Consider the following 21,882-nt stretch of genomic DNA (forward strand, 5'->3'; position numbering starts at 1 on the left):
TCTGGCTGCACATTTTCACAAAATAAAATAAGTACATGTGTACACAAGCAAGGGTATAAGACTATATCCACTAAAGTAACTTGTGATTCTTAATAGATATTTCAAAACTTAAGAATATTGAGGTCTTTTTTAATATGCTAAAGGGAAGAAAATGTGTTTTTCAAACTGAGTAGGTTATCATTGATAATACTAGAGTTACTCCTAAATAAGCAGTGCCTGGAAGGATTAATGAGAGTGGATAAATGGAATGCACTTTAATTGACAAGGGCCTTTCTCCTTCCCTTCTTTCTTTTCACTTTCCTTTACATTCCTAAGTTCAATGCAGAAATAAAATCAAATTATAAGCCAAATGTCTCTTACTTTGTGGTGTAAGAGAGATGGAATCATTAGCTCTTCACTAGCTAATTGGACAGCTTCACCAATTAGAACTTGGATATCGTATTGACATCTCAGTGATTGACAAGAAATCCTTGGAACTACATTGCCAATGGGTTATTTATAGAATTCCTTGTATCCCAGTAATCCAAGGGCTCTGATGTTGCACCCACCTGGAAACCCAGAGGAAAAATCTGAAGATCTATCTGTTTAATATTCATACCACCCCTTTGAGGTAGGTAGATGACATATTGCCCCCATTTTGCAGATGAGGAAACTGAGGCACCGAGAGGTGGAGTGACTTGACCAAGGTCACACAGTGGTGAGCCTGTGTGGCAGAGGTTGCAAATACTTATGCCATTGGTGATAAAAAGAAACCAAGATTCCTAAAATGCCTAGGCTCTTGCTTTTTCCACTCCATAGTATCCTCTCTGGACTCACCAAGTAAGTGTGTCTTAGTGGACTTTGTATCTTAAACTCCTCTTGGAAGGCATTGCTGGGGAGGCCTTTGCATCTCCCAAGAGGATGGATTTGTTTTTCAGTTCCCTTCCTAATTTTGTCATCTTAGGCTCCAGGCTTTCTTTTATGCTTTGCTTTCACCTTTTACCGTTTTGACCAGACTCTTTCATATAACAAACTACAAAATAGCACCATTGTACTAAAAAAACAACAACAACAGAGTTTTACATACTGTTTGATATATCCTGTATTATTGATATGCTAAATTTACATAGTGCTCTATATGGAAAAATAAAAAGAGAGAAGTTGCTATTGAGGTTACATACTAACTTATCATTTGAAGGAACCATCAAGATTCAAAGAGACGTTCTATGTTTCAAACACACACCTAAAAATGATTGGCCTCAAAATTGCAGTTGTTGTCATTCTATTTTTTTCTTGTAACATGATGTGGAAAAATAAAGCTTTGTGTCTAAAATAAATGCATCCAACTTATATTTGGTACAAATGCCACAGATGGAATCAGATGGGTTAAAACTTGGTGGGCCAGTTGACTACTTACTTGCTATTGCTTTTGAGGAGGCCAAATTCAACAAATACATGTTAGGAAAGGGCAGGGCTAATGGAGATAGACAAGATTGTTAAACTCTGTAAAACAAGCAGCTTGAGCTGTGTGGGGAAAAATAAAAATAAGAGAGTAATTCATAAACCACTTATACACAGTTGCGGAATGATTGGCTTCAGCAGCCAGAATTCAGAGAGGAATTTAGTGCAACTGGAACTATACAACACCCATGCATTTTCAGCCTTTGAGAGGCAGGGACTAGAAGATATAATTATATATATACTTTTTCTCTATAGAACGTATTGATAAAGGATCAAAAGCAATCTACCCACTGCATGATCACTTTTGCAAGGTGCAAAGTTATTATTTTTTTTAACAAACACTCCTAAAGACCATGTTGGAATGTTTACTTGTGTATTTCACTGGGGGAAATGCCCATCTTTGAAATGTTATTCATCTTATTGTTATTTTTTGGTAGGCGTTCCCATGTTTGCCGGTTGCTGATGTAGATCAAAGGATCCTGCTGTCGCACATCAGTTTCTGCTTCTTGGTAGGCTCTTCCTACATCCTGTAGTTCTTGTTTCCCGCACTCCCTCTACTTGTGTTCTTCAAATGCACTTCCTACAAGCAAAGAAGAAAAGGTCCCATTAAGTTGTTGTGGTGTATAGATCCATTCATTCATATCTGTAAACAATTCATTCATCCCTTGTGCTTATTAGTCACTGTGTGATTGCTAATTAATTTGATTCACACATACAATGTGCAATGACCAAAACAGAGTGAGTAGTATTTCAAAGCCTTTAAGGACTCATCATTTCCTTATTTATGTAACTTTCACACTCTCTTGTAGATCTTTATAATATGTATAATAATTCCTGTAACTTATAGTTCCTTTCCCTTTGTTCTAGTGCTATAGGAGACTAATCTGCTACTTTCTGGGTATTGTGCCCCGCTATTTTTAACACTGGGTTTCATCCTTTTGTATCTTATGCCTCACCAATCAAGTTAAAAGAGGGGTTGAGTCTTGAAATCTTTGAGAATGCAGATGGACAGGCCTTTATTTAATACCTATCTCTATGAGCGTCCATGGCATAGGTACCATGGTTTTATAATTACACAAAGATGACACTCTTTCGATCTGCCTCTGTCCCACATTCAGTCACAGGAAGGAGATCCTGAGAATGGTAGCCTTCTGACTGCAAGTATATTTTTCCATCACTGAGTAAAAAAAAACAAAGCAAAACAGATCCAAACAACAAGAGCAAGAAAACCCCACACGCATCAGGGCTGCCTCTGCTGTCTTGTTACAGCTTGTTTTACATTATTGGTTTACAAAAAGGAGATGTTGCTTTTAGTTTTTGCTCATTTTCCCCTGTGGGGATAGGTGGAATTTTTGAAGCAGAAGACTGGGAAGTCAGGTAAAAAATCACAACACCCTGAACTGAGTCTAAATCCTACCCACTTCTATCTGCCAGCCAAGTGTGCAAGTAATAGCTTTTTAAATCATAAAACAGAACAATGACAGTATCTACTTTATAAGATTGAGCAGTTAGCATTCATGAAAGCCCCTTTCTTGACTGCAGGTGTATTAATCAACATGGTTATTAGTATTTTAATACTAACAGGAGTATTAGATGTTATTATTAATTCTCTTTTATCATGTCATCTTTGTGTTCATGTGTGTAGTTTGTTAGTACATGCAGATGTGTCTGTGTGTGTACTGTGTGTGTGCGCGTACAGATGTGTATGCAGGTACACCTGTAGAGCTGCCATTTTTTTTGAAACAGAGTTTTCATTGAACATGGCTAGAGCGCTGAACAGCAAGCTCAAGAGATCTGCCTGTTCCATCCCTACTCACTTGGCATTAGTGCCTGGCTTCCCGTTCTTTACAGATTTTCATGTTTCATGGTGGGCTCTTCACCAACTGAGCCATCCTCCCTGCCCTTGTTTTCATGTCATGTTAGTTGGAAAGCAACAATCTTAAGGTCCAAGCACCAAGTTCATTGAGTTGCTACCATTATCATTTCCTCAACAAATAAAGACGATGAAGGAATGAAGGAATAGGAGTTTTGTTTAGAACAGAAGTCCTAAGAGAGCAGGCTTATCTGCCTCATGATTGTTAAAGCTCGGAGTCTATCTTAGGATGTTGCAGGTAGTCAGAGTTCTGTAGGAAGAGGCAATAGGCAGTTATAGGCACAGAACAGCACTTCAGAAGTCACAATATCTCCCATGACTGGGGACACACTTCTGTTAAGACCAAACAGTCGTTCTTACTCTAGCAGCCAAAATCGCCAAACTTTTCTCCTGCCTCGGGTAATGTCCACTCAGTTTCAATACTGTTAGGAGATAAAGGACTTTAGAGGCATAGGAAGGGGGAGAGGATGTAATACTGCTGATACTACCATTTCTTGGAATCAATACCTAGCAGCCAAGACTCTAAGGTATGTGGTCACTTTTCTGGCACATGTTGACCTTCATGAAATATGGAAGGGAACTATTCCATTGTGAGTTAGTGGTCAATATCGTACTGACCAAGCAAAATGAAGGGGGCATCATCATGTAAAAAATACAACAGGTCTATGCCCATTGTAAAAGAAGGAGGCAGAAGAAAGTGGGCCTTGAGTAGAGGATCATAAAATTCCAGTTTAAATGATTGAGACTTTCCCTTTTTATAACATAACAGCTCTTGGGAAGTTTACTTAACACACTTTCATTGCTGGGCAAATCATTAGCCATTAATCTACTAGTGAACTTCTGTTCCTTGGTCCTTGTCTTCTAAGCATTTGCTAGACAAATGAAAGGAAGGCATCTGTGGCAGGACTGGGATCATTGAAGTCCCCAAACAATCTCAAGCTATGCGTGGTGTGACCCCATTAGCTTCATCTCACCACATGCTCCAAATAGCTGTCATGTCAACAGCACTATTCTATGAAGCTATTAGCCAAGTTCACTAACAGAAGGGGAGTATCCTAACTTGAATTATACTTTTTTCTTATTTAATATGCACACTAGCTTAGAAATAAAGAACAGTGAGTCTAAAATGTGCACGCTAAAACGATTCAAGAATGAACTGGTAACAATGAAAGAAATCCCATGATCTCTTGAATCAAGCTGACTTACAAATTTGTCAAAGAACAGGTGTCTTTTGTACTTTATAGTCTTTAAGTGCATGAGGGTTGTACAGCAACTAAAGGGAACACGGGGTTAAATCGACCATTTTACAGATCTTCTGGTTCTTTCTCTTTTTTCTGAAAGCAGAAGGTAGACAGGGTAAGGTCGAGCAGAAATGTCCCCTGGTGGTTTTCTTGTGGGTGTGCCTCAGCATCCTGCAGAACTGAGGGCTGAAACTCACCCACCACTGCTCTAAGTAGCATGCTTCCCAAGCACACAGGTTCAGCGAACCCATTTAAAACCAGCTGTGTGTCTGGTTTGCATTTGGCTCTGTTCCCAGGCTCTCACATGAGATTTCTTTGTTGCAGACAATGACAGTGATGAACAAAAGCACTCAGGGACTTGGTCTCAGTTGCATCTGTTGCTTTGCTCATTGTCTTAATTTAATTATGCTGGCTACCCTTGACAATAGGCTGCAAGTGGAGGCCTGTTAGGAGCAGCCATCCTTGGGGCTGGCGCCCACCTTCAATGCACTCCTTGAAGGGTTATGAAACAGTTTCACATGCAGCCAAGCAAAAACTTTTCACTTCAGCTGCTTGTCCAAGACAAACAAATCAGCTGAAGCTGTTTCTAGTATGCAACTAGATGGATTTTTGAAAGGAAAACAGTAGTGAGTAAATATTAATTCCTATTGACAACAGAGAAGCTAAGATTATTACCAAAAATGCCGGTCTTCTAGCTCACCGGGGTTGATGGAAGAAACTGGCCCTTCTGAAAGAAAGGCTAACCAGATTATCAAAGTATCATCTTGGGAAGGGATTAATTTGTAATAGAGGGCATTTGCTTTCTTCCATAGCTTTCCCCCAGAATGTTATCCATAGACCTTTTAAGGGCAAAGATCATCAAAGGCTCATAACAACAGACATCACATAATCTTGCTTGGCACCTGCTGTGCCTTTACGGTTGAGTAAGTTCTCTCACTGGCTCCTCACATTCATTTTGGCAAGGTGACCTTATTTGTGTCCAATCCATTTCCAGGCTGAGGCTAGCTAAGATTTGGTGATGTGCTTCAGGCTGCAGAGGAACAGGCTGGGAGAACTGAGAGGAGAAGCAGCAGTACATGTCACTGTACTAAGGATTTATTTATACACTTCTGTGTACTTTCTCATTTAATTCTCACAGTCCTCCTCAGGGTGGTCACTGATATCTTGACCATTTAAAGCAATCTGAAGTTTAAAAGGATTAAAAAAATCCCGAGTATTTCTTAGAGTTAAGCTGAACTTCTGCTTTGGGTTTGTAGCAGTTCTTTGTGAATCCGGGGCTGGCCTGCTAGCCTACCTTCCCCGCCAAGAAGTAAAACAGAACCTAGTGCGGCAATGTCCAAATCTCTTTCTGATGGCAGCAGCTCATAATGTCATCAGTTGTCCACCTCCTCAGCTGGTTTATTGATGAAGGTACAACCTCACAGGGCAAGGGCTCCAAGCTAAGAGGGTGGGTGTCTTTTCTGACCTCAAAGTCACATAGGCTACATTTTCATGATTTTTTTATAGAGCTCTGGAAATAGAGTACTTCCAGTTAGCAAAGGCTAACTCCTTAGATATCATTACTTCTGATTTTCATCATGCCTGTTCATGGGGTGGGGATTTTTGCCTAAGGGACAGAATATGAAAGAAAGATGATAGGCTCTTTAAACTCCAGGAAGGAAGTGTTGATATTTTCAATAGACCATGTTTCCATCTTCTGCCCCCTGCAAACAAGTCAAGCATTGTAGGGCATAGTCTAGGGAAGGTCTGGCATCCTATAAAAATGCTGGGGAAATAATGGCCAACATAGACTATTAGCAGCTTATTTACAGCATTGACCTTCTCCACAAAAAGGCAAATAGAAAAAAAGAACAGTGAATGATTGAGAGGTGGCCCAGACATCAACCCTTCACTTGTTGAAAAGGATGTGCTGTAGTTCTTTTCCTCTGGTTGGCTTGGGGGTCACATGGCACTGTGGAGGATGATTTAGATGTCTTGATATCAGCTGTAACATCTGACTTTAAGGGATCCCAAGTGCAAATTCTAAGACCGTCAGAGCAGCCTCACTTCCCTGGCAGCTGGGCTGAGTGTCATGAGATCTATTCTGTGCATTAGGATATGGCTTTAAAACCAAAGAACAGAGCACACACTCTGAGAGACCTGTGTTCCTGCTGTGAAGACAGAGGCACACGTGTGGACACAGGGGCACAATGTCGTTTGCCTAGCCTCTGGCTGTGCTTTGAAAACTACCTTCTTCTGCCTTCAACGTGATGGGAATGGCTACATATTCCTCTCCCTCCACATGGCATTTTCCTTTGAATAGTTTGGATTGTTCCAGGCTGACCCCTCACCTAAGCTGAGTTTGGGTGTAGTGGGGATCCCCATCTTTGGAACACATACATTTTTAGTGACCACTTTGTTTTAAAGACTCCTTGGTGGTTGTTACACTGTCCTTAACACCTTATATAAGCCTTAGATATTTCTGCCTGCATTCCTTTTCTCTCCCTTCTTCATTTGGGATCAGGAAACACTGCTGTTTGATGGTTTTCCAAAACTACCAGACTCTGACCTCTTTTCTTTCATATGGGTATATATCCTAATAAAACCATTGTCATCTGTCTTCCCCAGGCTTACATGTCAAGTTTTGGTCCCACCTTACAAGAGTTACGTGACTGTGGACAATCGCTGACTCTTCTTGCCCCGGTTTCCTCTTCTATGGTGCATAAGGACGGGGTAACGGCACTGACTTCATCAGTTGGTGGACTGTTAACTTTAGTACATTTAGTTAGTAAAGGGAGATGGCTTCTACAGTGTGCAGGAAGGCTCTCTGACAAACACACTTAGTTTAGACCGATTTTGTGAACTTGACTCTTAGCAACATCATTCTAGACTGGCTTGTGTAGTTTCTTATTTGCACCTGCATTTGTTAGAACTCTGACATGCTTTAGAGTGAATTCTGCACATATTTGTCTCCCACACCTATAGGGGAGCCTCCCTGCCCTGCAACAATGGGGCATATTTCCTTACCTCTGTCTCCTCCCTAAACTCAAACAGGGTGCTTGAGAAATGAAAGCCAATAGTGAATTTGTTTTGTTGTTGACCTTGTTTTAAATTTTCTGCAGAAGTATGGGATAGAGTTTAGATCAACAGTAAGCTTTGCACGGTCACCTGTTGTGTTCCCAAAGCAAAATATAACAAAACTCTCTCCTGTCTCAGAACTTACACTGATAACTGTGGCGCAACCAAGTGAACTGAGGAACGGGAAAAGCCGCGAGGTGCCTGGTTAGCATGTTGGGGTCCATCTTGGGTGTATATCCTGACTTCTTCAGATGTGAGAGCAAGACCTTGACAAGACATTTAGCCTTTTCAGTTAATTCTCTTATCTCTATAGTGGGGGAAATGATAGCATTTACTGTGTAGGTATATGATGATTAAGGGAAATGATTCACTAAAGCCCTTGTCATATAAGTGTTGAATAAATATTATCTATCATTACTATCCAGCTCTTAATAGTTACTACTACCAAAATACTTTCTATGATAGAATGTTACCCTTTTCTTCTGATTATAGACAAAATGAGCTACTTTCTGGACTTGCAGAGTGCCCTTGAATGCTGGGATAGCATGTCCTCAGCTAGTTTTCCTTTTCTCTTCTAGTGAATGATGTGTCCCTAGGATTGCTCAGGAGTCAAAGAACTTGTGTTCATCCTCCCATTATTCCAAGATTAGCTAGATTTAGGAACTTTCTCCTTCAGATAACCACTTGATTGATCACCAGTGTATCTCTCTGTGATGTAAAAAACCACTGTTCAATGGGTTAAAGTCTAGAGGGAAATAAAAGAAGAAGAAAATACTGAAGGTTTTTTTTCCTTAGGCAGCAGAAATTATTAATTTTTTTATAATGCCTTTAACAGTCTAGAAGGGTGTTGTAAAATCCTGCAGATTCAAGGTTATTTAAATGGATTTTATGAACAAGTGGTTTGTCTATTTTTATTTGTGATTAATAATAATAATAGTGATGATGATGATGTTAATGGTGGTGATGATAAATCAGCCTAATCATGGCATTGTTCTCCTAGGGAGTTGCTTTTGGAATCACTGAAAGATTCAAATGTGACATTTCAAAAGTGCAATGCCAGATTCCAGTGATCTTACTGGTGTTTATACCTCTCACCTGAAAACTGGTTCTGATGTTATGTTTCCTCATGCTTTCACAATACCATTGTTCCAACTGGCATATGAGTTATGCCAGCATTGAGCCCGTGTGTGTGCTAATTTGTATCATGATGTCCTTGAGAGACCGGAGGCTCTAAAAAGTCTTCTGGTATCAGTTCAAAGTACCAGTGATGAGTTCACAGTGTCAGTAAGAAAGGGTGTTGCTCTCTTACACTCAGTTCTTTGAGTGTGTGACAAATCTGGGCAGAACATCTAAACTCTGTGTTCTGAATTTTCCTTCCCACTGAATTGAGAGAAATTTTGGAAGACTCTCCTGAACTTTTAGGATGAACAAAATAACACTATGACAGGTTGAAGTGATTTGCATCTGTTTGAGGTTGATGGGAGCCTTCAGCATATAAAAGTAAACATCAGGAATGCCAGCCAGTGCTTTTCCAAGGCAGAACAAGCTACAAGAACGGCTCATGCAAACAGTTTTAAAAGTTTAGAATCATTTTGTGGTGCCAAAATACCTCTATCTCTAGCCTTGTATTCTTTTGAAGAATACAAATATTATTTATTCACAGAGAATTTAATGGTGACCCTGGCAACTAATTCTGACTAAAGAACAATAATGATCCCATACATTTATCATTTCATTTACACTTTCATGTCTACTTGTCTTGCGATGTTCCATAAACCTTCAAACACAACTTGCCATGACATCAGCATCACACATTTCCAAATGTACCATTGTCAAATGATTAGGAATCTTTCCCAAGCCTCAACCTGCCATGCTCTTGCTATTAATTATTTGAAATTTTTGTGCTGCCATAATTGTTATCTACAGCTGTGAAAATAGCCCATAATATTTTCACAGATGGCAGGGCTGGTTGGTTTTTGATTACTTAACCTCTTGGTGTTGGCCAGACAGAAAGCCCCGTGTGAACATTTCTAGACTTTACACAGAATTTTGTAAAAACTTTTGGAATATGAATCCTTGCTTAGAAATCAGGGCCATTCAGTCAGTTTAAGTTTGATTTAAAATTTCTTAGTCTTTCCCTTGGAACTTTGGAGCCATTTTAACAAGGATAAGAAGATTTGCTATCATGCTCAGACTGTTACAGAATGAAAGTGGATATTCCAGAGTGAGGAGAAGGCCATTGGAAACTTATAGCTAAGAAAGGGAAGACTGGTGGCTGGAGAGATGGCTTACAGGGTAAAGGTAATTGCTGCCAAGTATAAGAACCTAGTTTGGTCCCCAGGAATGTCATGGTAGAAAGAGAGAACCAACTCTGTCAAGTTATTCTCCAACCACCATATGCATGCCATGGCATATGCCCTTCCCAAGAATAAGTAGACATAATTTTAAAAACTTTTGAAAGCAACTGGGAAAGAGATGGCAGAAGGCTGGGGAAGTTGTGGCCGATTCTATTGACTGAGAGCATCAGGATGATGGGAGGAGCATTGACTGGATGTATAGACCCATCTGTGGGGGCAAGAATTAGAGTTGAATCTAGTTTCTCAAGTTTCAACTTCATTATATGCTTCAGATGGGAAGTGGTTGAAGTCCCTGTTTCCTTAAATGATACTATGAAATAAAACACAAAACAAAACAGCTTCCTTCTTCCCTTCCAAAAGTGTTCCCTATATTCCCTGAATAACACTTACTTTAGGACAATATTCCAGAATTTCCCCCAGAAAACAAAGGAATCTTGAGATTTTGTGGATGACAAGTAACGTTTACAAAGGAATTTATATTCACTGAGAGAAAGATTCTCACCCTGGTATTTACCCATGATTTTGGAAAGTCACTAACCACAAATTCTACTAGGTCAAACGAAGGTACACAAACACACACACATCATAGATGTGCTTGTGTACTTGTGCTCATTTGAACACATATACAAACTTCTTTCTCTTCTCTCAAGACTGTTTACTGTACTTAATTACAGATTCCAAGTTCCTACCAAAGATATTTAGAATTAAAATTGACTGCAAGTACATATAATATGTATTCCTATTTCTAACTAGCAGCCCTCTATTTAAAACATCTCCTGACCAATGATATCTAAAACTATAGCCATAGTGGTTAATAAAGATGGGAATCTCCCCTCCCTCCACAACCCCCAAAACAGTTCCTAGTTCTTGTGACTCATCCAGTAGACTACAGGAGCTGTTTCTGGGTACCTGGCGTGGTGGGAACTTTCTTAGAGGTGCTGTGTATCACATATGGATTCATAGATCTGTTATGCCATGTCTCTGATCAGTTCCCCAGTATTTGAAACATCCAGTTCTGTTTTCTGGAGTGTTAACCTAAGTTGACGTTTCTTAATTATATATCTTGGTTGCTAGATGAGACCCAAAGGCTTTGAGAACCCTCATTAAAGATGGGTTCCTAAGCATGTGGGCAGCAGGGAAGAATTCTGATTTCAATCAGGTCCCTGGAAAAGGGAAGCTGGTGTCATTCTTGCATGTCTGGTGGCTCCGGAAGCATCTTCTTTAACCAACAGCAGGTGTCCTTTCTTACTTAGGTCAAAGGAAACAATAACTGGCCTTTCAGCTCGGAGGTAACATTTAAGCAAAGAAATTCTATAGTGGATATTCTAAAACTCACAAAGACGGAACTGTGCTTCATCCAAAACTGTCACTCTTCCCCCAGCCTTCAAAAGCCCTCACTTTAATTTCAGGCTATCAACTTCATTTTGGCTGAAAAGCCAACTTTGTGTTATGTATTACATATTTCAAAGAAAGCTTGATTCCTTTCTAGCAGGGAAATAAAAAGACTAGCTGTTATATGCCCTTATAAAGTCCAATAGCCCCAAACACTAGCAGACTGTGTTACCTTAGGAAGCTCTGTTTCCCACCGTCAGGTGAAAGGAGATGCTAGCAGAGGGGTTAGTTTTGGGGAGCTATTTCTTTGTCTCCTTTGCAAATGCTTACATCTTAACAGCGCAAATTCGAAACTGCATGAAGTCAGTTTGTTTTAAAGAGACATTTGAAAGACCAGAAGCTGGGGAAAGGCACTAGACTGGCAGCCCGAGAAACGGAAGTGTCCCGGAAGCTGTGTGAAGCTGCATGTAGCCCACATTTCTATTTATTTTGGAAGTTTTACTTAAAACTATTAAGATCTAGAATCCATTCTACAGTTAAACATTCTCCAGGCAACATGGAATGAAAACACACATTATATTTGATTTTAACTGGTTGAGAAAAGAGTGGTGGCTTTCTGAAAAGTTCATTGTGAAACTCTAAAATAAATGTTAACAGTTATTCATGTGGGAGAGTAGAACTAACAGTTCAATTTCGAATTATTCACAGAATCAGGTATTCTCCAAGCTGGGTGGAATCTTAGACCATTGAGTCCTCTTCTGTCTATGTTGGAGAATATATGCACATCAACGGAGCTGTTATCAAACTTTGACTTGATATTTTTGACAATATGAGATACTTCTTCTCCAGTGGACTCTCATAGTGACATACTATTTATGATTTATTACAGCTTGCCTGAGGATTCAGAAAGCAAAGTCAGCCACAAGCTATAGAGATCAGGCAGTGGTGATACACACCTTTAATTCCAGCAGCCAGAAGCTAGGAGGTGGTAGTACACACCTTTAATCCTAGGAATCAGGATTAAGAGGTAGACAGATCTCTGTGAGTCCAAGGCCACCCAGATATACACAAGACTGATCCAGTCCTAAAGAGAAACAGCTCATACAAAGATGACCTCAGCACCTGGGGTCACACATCTTTAATCCCAGCACTAGGGAGGTATATAAGACAGGAGCAAGGTCACAGTATCAGCATTCATTCTCCAGTCACGTTGAGAATAGGAATGCCCCAGCCGTGTTAGAGGTAAGAGCTCCCTGTTAGCTTGACTGCTTTTCTTTCCTGATCTTTAGCTTGAACCCCAGTATCTGTCTCTGGGTCTTTTAGTTTTCATGTTACAGAGTCTTCTATTGTTCTAATATTCAGAAGTACAATGATACTAGCTAGTATTTCAATAGTGTTTATTATGTGTAAGCACCGTTTTGAGTATACACATACACATTTATATGTATACACATGCAAAATACATATATTTTCAGTAAGTCCTCACAGCAGCTATATGGGACAGATTCAGTTGTTACCATGCTGAGAGGTGAAGAAACCGAGACATGGATGAGCTAGATAATTTGCCCATGAGTACACAGCTAGGAAAGGAGCTTTCACTTACATTGAGGCAGTCTGGGGGTGTTCCTTGTTCTTAATGATATTAGCCTGCTTCTGAAATTTGAAAGCTTTATGCCTCATTTAGACATTTAGAGTCATAGATCCTCAATCAAATTGTCTCGGAATTATGATTCCTTGTGTATTTAGTTTTAAACACAATTATCAATTTGCCTTAACAGAAACACTTGAAGCTGAAATATAGAGATTGTAAATAAGGGCTAATACTCTACTTACTTCAAGAAAACACTGAGTGAATAAATGACATCACTGTGAAGTATTTAGCTAATCACAAACTGTCGCATTAAGTCTGAGTAATTTCAATTTAAACTAAAGAAGGACATTTCAAATATGTGAGATCTCAGCAAACCTCCTCTGCCTTTTCTTATTTTTCCTGTGATTGCCACAGTATCCTAAGTAGAAAAGAAGGAATCATTTAGTCTCAATAGTTCTACTACTTTTTGTGGCCTATCTTTCTACTGCTATGTGTCTGCCTATATCACCCGTTTATCCATCCAAGCATTCATCTGTCCATCTGTCTGACTGCCTATCCACCCACCCCCATACATATCTATCCATCCATCCATCCATCCATCCATCCATCCATCCATGCATCCTTCCATCTACCCAGTCTTGTATGTCATGCATATACATCTAAGTCCTTGGATATCACTACTAAAATAAGTTGAAAGGACAATGCCTTATGTTTTGCGGATTCCTATTACATGGTAATGTTACGTAGGCATGTTAAGGATTGGTTTTACATGGATAGAGCCCATTTCAAAAAGATATGTATTCCAATATACAATCCAGGGCTATGAGAACTTATTTTAACTAGAAAGCTCTAGTGATTTAAGTTTTACTTGAATGAGGCTTATAAATTCTGAATTCTTTTGCTGAACTGTGGTCTCTTGGAGAACTGTCTGTGTCTGAAGGCTCTGCTAAGTTGATGTGACATTGGCGTCAGCTTTTGCCTGAGGCTGGCTCCAAATCGTGCTGTCATAAAAGAAGAGATCATTTCCTGATAATCTAGGGTCCATTTTCAATGATACCAGAAGTAGGTTAGCTTTCACTGGAGATTTTGACACATATTTCTAATAGCCTTTAAGTCCTATTTTATGCTCTGGACATCTCTATAATATTGAAGAAATCCAAGATTTTCATTGATCCATGGAGAAGCAGTGATCTTCTTTATACCAGGACTTCTAGGTTATATAGATGAAGTCTTTTTCTGTGACTTTCAGTCATTTTATCACCCCACATATGAACTTGGCTGAGCACTACTGTCTTCTCCACTCCTGTAGAGTGGCAATTCACAGTTTGGATAATCTTGAGATTTTTGTTTTTGTTCCATGAAGATCTTGCTTGCACTGATTAAGTCAAGGGAAGTAAGGGCAAAGGTCACTGAGACCCACTTTCTGTGAGTTGAATTACACATTCTTTACCTTCAGAAAATTCAGCACTCTTGCTCGTATTCACAACCTTTCTTCTGGCAGAAAAATGTCTAATTAATGGAAGGCTTCCCGTGTCCAGTTCTACTCCCTTTCTTTCTTTGGTACTTGATTCATGTTGATAAGGTGTTTTTGTCTGCCCAGAAGAAGCTTAGAAGCTAAGTACATTTCTACCTATGTCCAGATCTCTTGATCTTTAAAACAAAGAGACAGAATCAAAAGGCTTCCAAGGCCCTTACCAGTGCTGACATAGCATGGGGGTTTTCTAATGAAGAAGCTCATATGATTTGGGATCTCAATATCTAGGTGTGTGTGTGTGTGTGTGTGTGTGTGTGTGTGTGTGTGTGTGTGTGTGTGTAGCAAGAGTGAATCAGGGAGGGAGAGAAAGGATAGATGGACAGTTGAAAAGTTATTTCTAGGATATACAATCAAATGATACAGTTCAATATCAGATATGTTTATTGTGGGTTAACTGCTATGCTCTACCACAAAATTTATGTTTAAGGACCTAATTCCCAGTACCCCAAAAATAGAGTGCACTTAGATACATGGCCTTGATTGAGGTCATCAAATTCAAAGGATATCATTAGGGGCGAGCCCCAATCCAGTTTTACTGATATCCTAATGAAAACAAAATATTTGGACACTGACATATGTACAGAGGGAAGATTGTGGAGACACAGGAGGGTTGTCTCCAAGGGACTGATACCTTGAATGTGGCCTTCCATTCTCTATAACTGTTTGGAAAAATATATCTGTTTATTAAGCCACTTACTCTGTAGTCTGTGGTACCTTGTTACGGCAGCCATAACAAACTAATACATCTTTAATGTCTGATACCAAAGTACAAAATAAAAGTTCAGAGACCTTCTAAAGGTTACCTCACATGACTTTATGTCAATACTGGATGCTCTTTGGCCTAAGCCCTGGCCAGACTAAGAAGCAGAGTCACCAATGAAATCCAGAAAGAAATCTGGGAACTTCCATGACACAATAAATGTTGCTGCAAATTTAGGGTTAATATTTAACTCTGAACATATATTTACATGGGCAATTCTTCTCTAATAGATTTGTACAAAATTTAGAATGCATGGGAAAATGTGATCTTTATTTTTATTCTGATTTATTTTTTTAAGGAAGGGAAGGGTGCATCTTGTTGGCATGTATTTATTTGTTTGTTTATTTATTGTTCTTGATGCTACATTCTTGTTACTTTGTACTTTCTGAGGTGTTGCATTTTCCTTTTCCATTCTTTTCATATGTGATTATGCATTCCATAGTAGGTTATTTTTACTTCCCTCATAGACAGTATCTAGCTCAGTGGGGGATCTTTTTCTTCATTTCCTCTATAGCTTTTCTAAGGTGCTGTATGTTTCTTTCTCATCCTCCCCTCTGTCACTTCCCTTTTGGCCTCTGTGGTAACAGTTCCTAGCTCTGCTTTCCCTTCTCTGCTCTTCCTTCTCTCCTCTGATGTGCTGAGTTGCTTCTGCTCCCTCCTTCCCTCCAGGCTGTGTCTTTGGCTCACCTTTCCTTCTCCTTTGAGGCTTCATTTTCTTGTTTGTAGATAGGGGCTGGGACTGCAAATATCACAAAAATAATTGCATTGAGAATGGATGGTTCCTGAGCTGGAGACAGGCTTTGAGTCTGCCCAGAAAGCCTGGGCTCCATAGAAAAGAGGAGCCAGCCTTGGTGCTGGAAAGCACTCTACCATTCAGGTTCCAGAGCTGACATTCCATAACTTTGGACCTCGTCTCTCATACCCATGTCCTCTTCAACTAGAAAGAACAGAACAGTCCTTTGCTCTCCATTCACACACTGACATTCTTTCTGACTCTTGTACCTACTGTGTTCTGTACATACCAACCAAGTCCCCTTCAGGTGACTCACTGGGGTGATATCTCCCCTAAGGCACCATGGTCCTCCTTCAGCCTCAGCTGTGGTTTACGACCAGGAAATAGCAAAAGTGTCTCTTATCCTGTGCTTTCTGCACAATGTTGGGTTTGCTTCAATGATAGAACATACCTGGCCACTTTTTTTCCAGCAGAGCTCCCCAGAACACCTAGAGAGGATTGTTCTTTCCTTCCCATTACTTTTTCTTCTATCTTCTCCTTGTTTCTATCTAAGGACTATAATCTATTGCTTAGGCTCTGATATATTCATTCATTCATTCACAAGTGTATCAAGTGGCCAACATGTATGGATGTTCTATCTGTTTCTGATCACACAGATGGTGTTTCTGAGGTTGCTTTACAATAAATACTTGGACAAAGGATGCCTTGTGTTTTGATCATTAGAAACATATATGCATTCCTACAGCCAAACAGAGTATGTCCATTGTCAGTATTTTTTCCTTTAATTTATAATTGTCACTGTGAATTTCAAAGAGGTCCTAGTAGTGAGTTTTTCTATATTTGGACTTTTGTAGAATTCCAAACTTACAAATTTTGTTAGTAGATACAATTATGGCTAATGTTAATCCTTATCTAACAGTACAAGGCATCCACTTGTACATGGAGTGCATCTTAGAGTATTATCAACTTACTGAATTCTGACAACTTGTTATAGGAAATACTATCATTATCACAATTTTATTGATAGCTAAGACTTGGTATGCTCATTGGGCAGCATGAGTTTCTACAGGCTTAGCCATTGCCCCCGCCATCTTCCAAGTGTCAGATTGTCCAGGGCAGTGAAAAAGATAATTTTCAGTAGAGAGTGATTTGAAGGATGGACCTGGAAGTCATTCTGTTGGTGGGATTGGACTTGTTATCTAGGAAACACAGGACAGAATTTCCATCCCCCGCCCCTTGTATGAAAGAACACTCAAGAATGACTGCATTCCATTCAAACAGGCTTACCTTCTGAGTCTTGGGCATGTCAGTGTGGCGCTGGGCACGGATAGAGCGGGCTGATTTTGTAGGCTTGAGGGGGGCACAGTACATCTCCAGCCTTCTCAGATCACAGCTCCGGAAGCAGCACTCATCTACAATGCCTGTCTGAGGCGCCCTCCGAATGCTGGAGCCATAGCCTGTGGGCTTGTCTGCACAAATCAGAGCAGCCTGGAGTTAGAATTACTTATGTTCACAGACTTCCATTAGCCTCTGATGACTCTCTTTTCCCTACAGCAAGTCTCTATACTTCTCCAACATGTCACCCGTTTCTTGAAGTATCTCCAATAATGTCTGAGCCAGTATGTTCCTTTAGATTCCAGTATGCTCCCTGGAGTTATACCACACTCATGTGCAAGAATTAATTCACCATCTACTTTTATTTGTATTAATTCTGCCTATGTGTTCAACAACTTATATTCAAGTATTTTGTCTATGTGCAGTTCTATCACTTTTCTTTCTATTGTCTTAGTTGAGAGACCTTTAAGAGTGCTAGTTAAAACAAATTACATATCAGATTTTTAACAATTTTGTAAACATACTGTTTTGTTTTTGTTGTTGTTGAATTGGCATGATTGTAGGTATTGCGAAGGTATAGTATGACACTTTGGAACACATACATACTATATAATGATCAACTAAAGGTACTTAGGTTGACCATTTTCTCAAACATTTGAGCAACAACACCATTTAATACACAATGTGGGAAAACTGATTTTTTCCTTTTATTACATTAATTTATTTTTTACATTCCAATACCAGTTCCCCCTCCCTCCTTTCCTCCCACTCCCTCCTCTCCTCACTCCTCCCATCTGCTCCACGAAGATGGTAAGGCCTCCAATAGGAAGCCTACTAAGTCTGTCCCATCATCTAGTTGAGGCAGGACCAATGCACCTCTCCACCCCCACAATCCTGTGTCTAGGCTTGGCATAGTATCTCTCCATATAGAATGGGCTCCACTATGTCAGTTTGTACATTAGTGTTAGGTCTTAGACCCACTGCCAGTAAAACTGAGTTTTCTTAATGACTTTGTGAATGCATACAGTTTTTGAACATACGGCGGCTCAAATGTTCTTTGCTCAACTATTTCTATTGTAAAATCAAATTGCATATAGGCAAAGTTTGAAGTCTAGAAATACATCCTTATTTTATTGATGTGAAAACTGAGATTCAGAGTTTGAATAACTTGCCCAAGGTCACTCATGCAGTAATTGATGGAGTCAGGATTTAAACTCTGCTTTACTTGTTGTTAAGTCCAAGACCCTCATGGAGCCCAGAAGATACTGGTGTATAATTCCAAAAAACTCACTTAAGTTCCTGTAGGTCTCAATCTATTTGTACAGTGGGTAATAACATCTTTCTTGTCATAATTGAGGCTAAATTGAAACAATGTATTAAATAATGTACAGCACCTGGTACAGAAAGAGATCTTAACTACATATTAATTTGCATGCTCGGGTTCTCTTTTCTAAGATCTTAAATAATCTATGATAAACCATTGCTGCTATTGACCATATCCAGAAGTCCAGAAACTCAGAACTGATTACAATACTAGTGGGAAAGGAAAGGGGCTTGCACAATCACCCCAGAAAGCATAGAGCAACCAGTTCTGTTTCCTTACAGTGTAACTATTGGACTAGGACAGAAGGAACTAAACACCAGTGAGAACACTGATATCAAACCTCCTTTGATTATTTACAAATCAATTAGACCTCTTTACTTGGCTAGGTTTTGGTTTGATTTGATCATGTTTTTGACCACACTTTTATGGAATTAAAAGAAAAGGTAAAACAAACTTACATAGAACTTAACATGTGCCAAAAACATCATTTTCTGCCACTATAGAACTTTTGTAGATCAAATGTTATATATACAGTACTGTATCAAACATACACAATCTTGATCTGTTCTAAGATCCCTTACATCCTTTGGGATGTGGGCTGTTTATGATCTGTCCATTGATATCTAGGCTTCATGAAAGAAATTTGTGAATTACTGACCTTTAAGAATCTAATTAACAACCTGACATATGCTCACTCTTAATTCCTGATTCAAGATGGCATGGCATTAAAGTCTTATAATCACATAAATAATGACACCATCAATAATGGGATTCTGAAAGTCAAAGTTTTCATGCATATTTTCCACTTCCTCATTGGGTGAGATCAGGTCCATGGCAATGGCCTGCTATCATACTAGTTTGTCTGCCTCAATGATGGAAAGGCCGACTGTTTATGGTGTCCTCTAAGAACCCAAATGTTTTCCTGATGCTTGGCACAGGAACCTTGTTGCCTCACATAAAGGTTTATTCTCGGGGCAGCTGGAGGTAGTAACTTCATGAGGGTTCATTTGCTGTCTTCCTGGGAAGGTCTGCTCTCTCTCTCTGTCCCAGCAGATGCTGTGGGCTGCTTGTGGTTGTGGGCTTGGGGAGGGACTGGCAGCTGGGGTTTCCCTTACCATTGGAGGGAAGACTAACATGAAGTGGACTTAGGGCTTTTGCTTGCCAGTCATGCCCTGGCAAGTTGAAACTCAGCTAGTCCCTTGGGCAATGTAAACAGTACTTTTGTTTTCTTGTTTTTTATAATCTTTTCCTGGGACTATAAATTAGAGGAAAGATATTAATGGATGTACATGGCTTTTGTAATCCACAAAGGACTTCTAGATAGTTTTCTAACTGGCTAGTCAGTTAAGACTAGGGCATATATTTGGGTTCTCTTTGCAGGTGGAGAAAAGGACAGAAGAAACCTGTTTCTATACTGTACCTATCACAACAGTAACCTTGAGGTAATGACTGGCCTTTGTCCATACACACATTTCTTAAAGGGCATGCATAAAGAGTTACTTGCTGGTTATGGAATACTTATTTGATATTTGTGAATGGAGTTCTATGAGTCCTTTTATAAACTTCCAAACTTGGCTAGTTCAGATACAACTGTTTTTACAACTCAGGCTTATGGCTTGAAAATAGAGAGGAATGGATTGTGGATTGTAGGACCTATTTAAGATTTCTATTGCAAGCACTTCTCAATTTTATTTCTTCGACCCATGCTTGCTTCAAGGGAAGAGGCCATTATCTTGGGATCAGCAAAAGCCATTTCCATGCACTACATGACCTTTCTTGGTGACTCTCAAGAGCCATTAGACTACTACAGGTCTATTTGGTCTTCTGAAACAGACGGTAACCATCACCATAGCAAGGCACAGCATGCCATCACAGTACCTAGCTTGCTGTATGTCTTGGAAGAACTTAGAGTTTGATGTAGTATGTTCTAAAGGTATCTGTGCTTTCTGGTCCACAGACTGATAGATTGTGAAACAGAGAGTTAGGATTTTTCTGTAATGTTCCATTGAGGAGCTTGACTTTATCTTATATCTGCATCTTTCTTTGAATGCTATTTGAGTAGTGGAATACATATGTGGATTTTTTTCATGAACTAGTTAGCTCAAGTTACCAATTCTACAGGGATGTCTTTTCTTTGTCAATTCATAATAACTACCTACAACAGACTTATAATACTTTATTCAGAATGTATGAGTATAGCAAATGCTTACCTATTGTTTTTTAAAGCTTAGTTAATCCTTTGAACTGTCCCATTGGCTTGATTTCAGCAATCATTAACTCCCAGCAATTGAGGGGTCTCAGTTGTGGGTTAGAGTTTTAGGTTTTAACATCAACTACCTCATATAAGTCTTTTTATAGAGAACCACAATAAAAGTACTTACTGTTATGATCTAAAACAGAAAGCCTAGTGCAATAGTTTATCTTATAGGCAATCAAACAAATCTCCTAAGGATCTATTGATAAAGTATGTATCTCAATCACATCTAAATTACAGCAAATTTCAGTCATTATATTTTTTATATGAACTAAAACTGGTTGTTACATCATTGCCTTTGAAAACTCCTTGTTACATGTTTTTATTCTGATTGGTAGAATCAAAATTATCAGGGAAGCAGAAAACAAAATTGGCTTAACATAAAAGATTTTAAACAATTTGAAGAAATTAAAACAGACTTTCTTGAAATGTAATGAACTCCTGGCAGGAAGCAGCTAAGTAAAGGCCATACAAATACCTGTCACTGACGTTGGGAGCAGGATTCATGGGGAAATGGATGACTGCTGTGGTTCTTTCACTCCAGCGGTTCTACAGAAAATCTTGGCTAAATATTCAGCATAGTTAAGAAACCCACTGTCCTCATGAAAGAGTTTCAAATAGTTTTAAACTTAGAAGATGGACATTTATTTTCTAATTATCATTTGTGTTCTCCAGAATGCTCAAAATACTTCTCCATGTTTTTATCCAATGAAACAGTAAAAAGCAGGTGACTGGGACAGTACCTTTCCCAGTGAAATGTGATCTGAGAGTTCTACCATCTACACACTTAACTGTTAGATGGTGTAACATTCCACAGAAGTTTTGCTGACAAAGTGTTAACGCTGAAATCTTACACTAATAAACTTATTTTGACAGTATCTTGGTTCAGTGGTCATCTAGCATATAGATCAAAGACAGCTTAGCAGACAAGCCGGCCACCACTTAACCTAGACTTTGAGTCCACTATGAGCAAATGTAAGGGTTAGGCATAACACACTGCTTTATTTTAAACATGGGCCAACAGACAGACTTCCAATAGTTAAACAGCTGG

The 21,882-nt window shown here is 39.3% G+C and overlaps 1 protein-coding gene across 8 annotated transcripts in view; it reads right to left on the bottom strand.

The window, feature by feature from the left end:
* Positions 1-1,063: 1,063 nt before the first annotated feature.
* The window catches only part of Igf1 (insulin like growth factor 1), a 70,474-nt gene continuing 49,655 nt past the window's right edge, over positions 1,064-21,882 (bottom strand). For 6 of the 8 annotated variants that reach the window (XM_040754249.1, XM_040754251.1, XM_040754252.1 and 3 more), the window contains exons 3-5: positions 17,206-17,387; positions 15,873-15,924; positions 1,064-2,020 (exon numbers count right to left, since the gene is read on the bottom strand). In XM_040754249.1, the coding sequence (XP_040610183.1) occupies positions 1,995-2,020; positions 15,873-15,924; positions 17,206-17,387 (260 nt within the window). In that variant the 3' untranslated portion in view covers positions 1,064-1,994. The remainder of the gene's footprint in view (positions 2,021-15,872; positions 15,925-17,205; positions 17,388-21,882) is intronic. The other 2 variants (XM_013111816.3, NM_001281833.1) reach the window with 2 other exon arrangements.

Source organism: Mesocricetus auratus, unplaced genomic scaffold, assembly GCF_017639785.1.
Source record: "Mesocricetus auratus isolate SY011 unplaced genomic scaffold, BCM_Maur_2.0 Super-Scaffold_100011, whole genome shotgun sequence".
Classification (NCBI taxonomy): domain Eukaryota; kingdom Metazoa; phylum Chordata; class Mammalia; order Rodentia; family Cricetidae; genus Mesocricetus; species Mesocricetus auratus.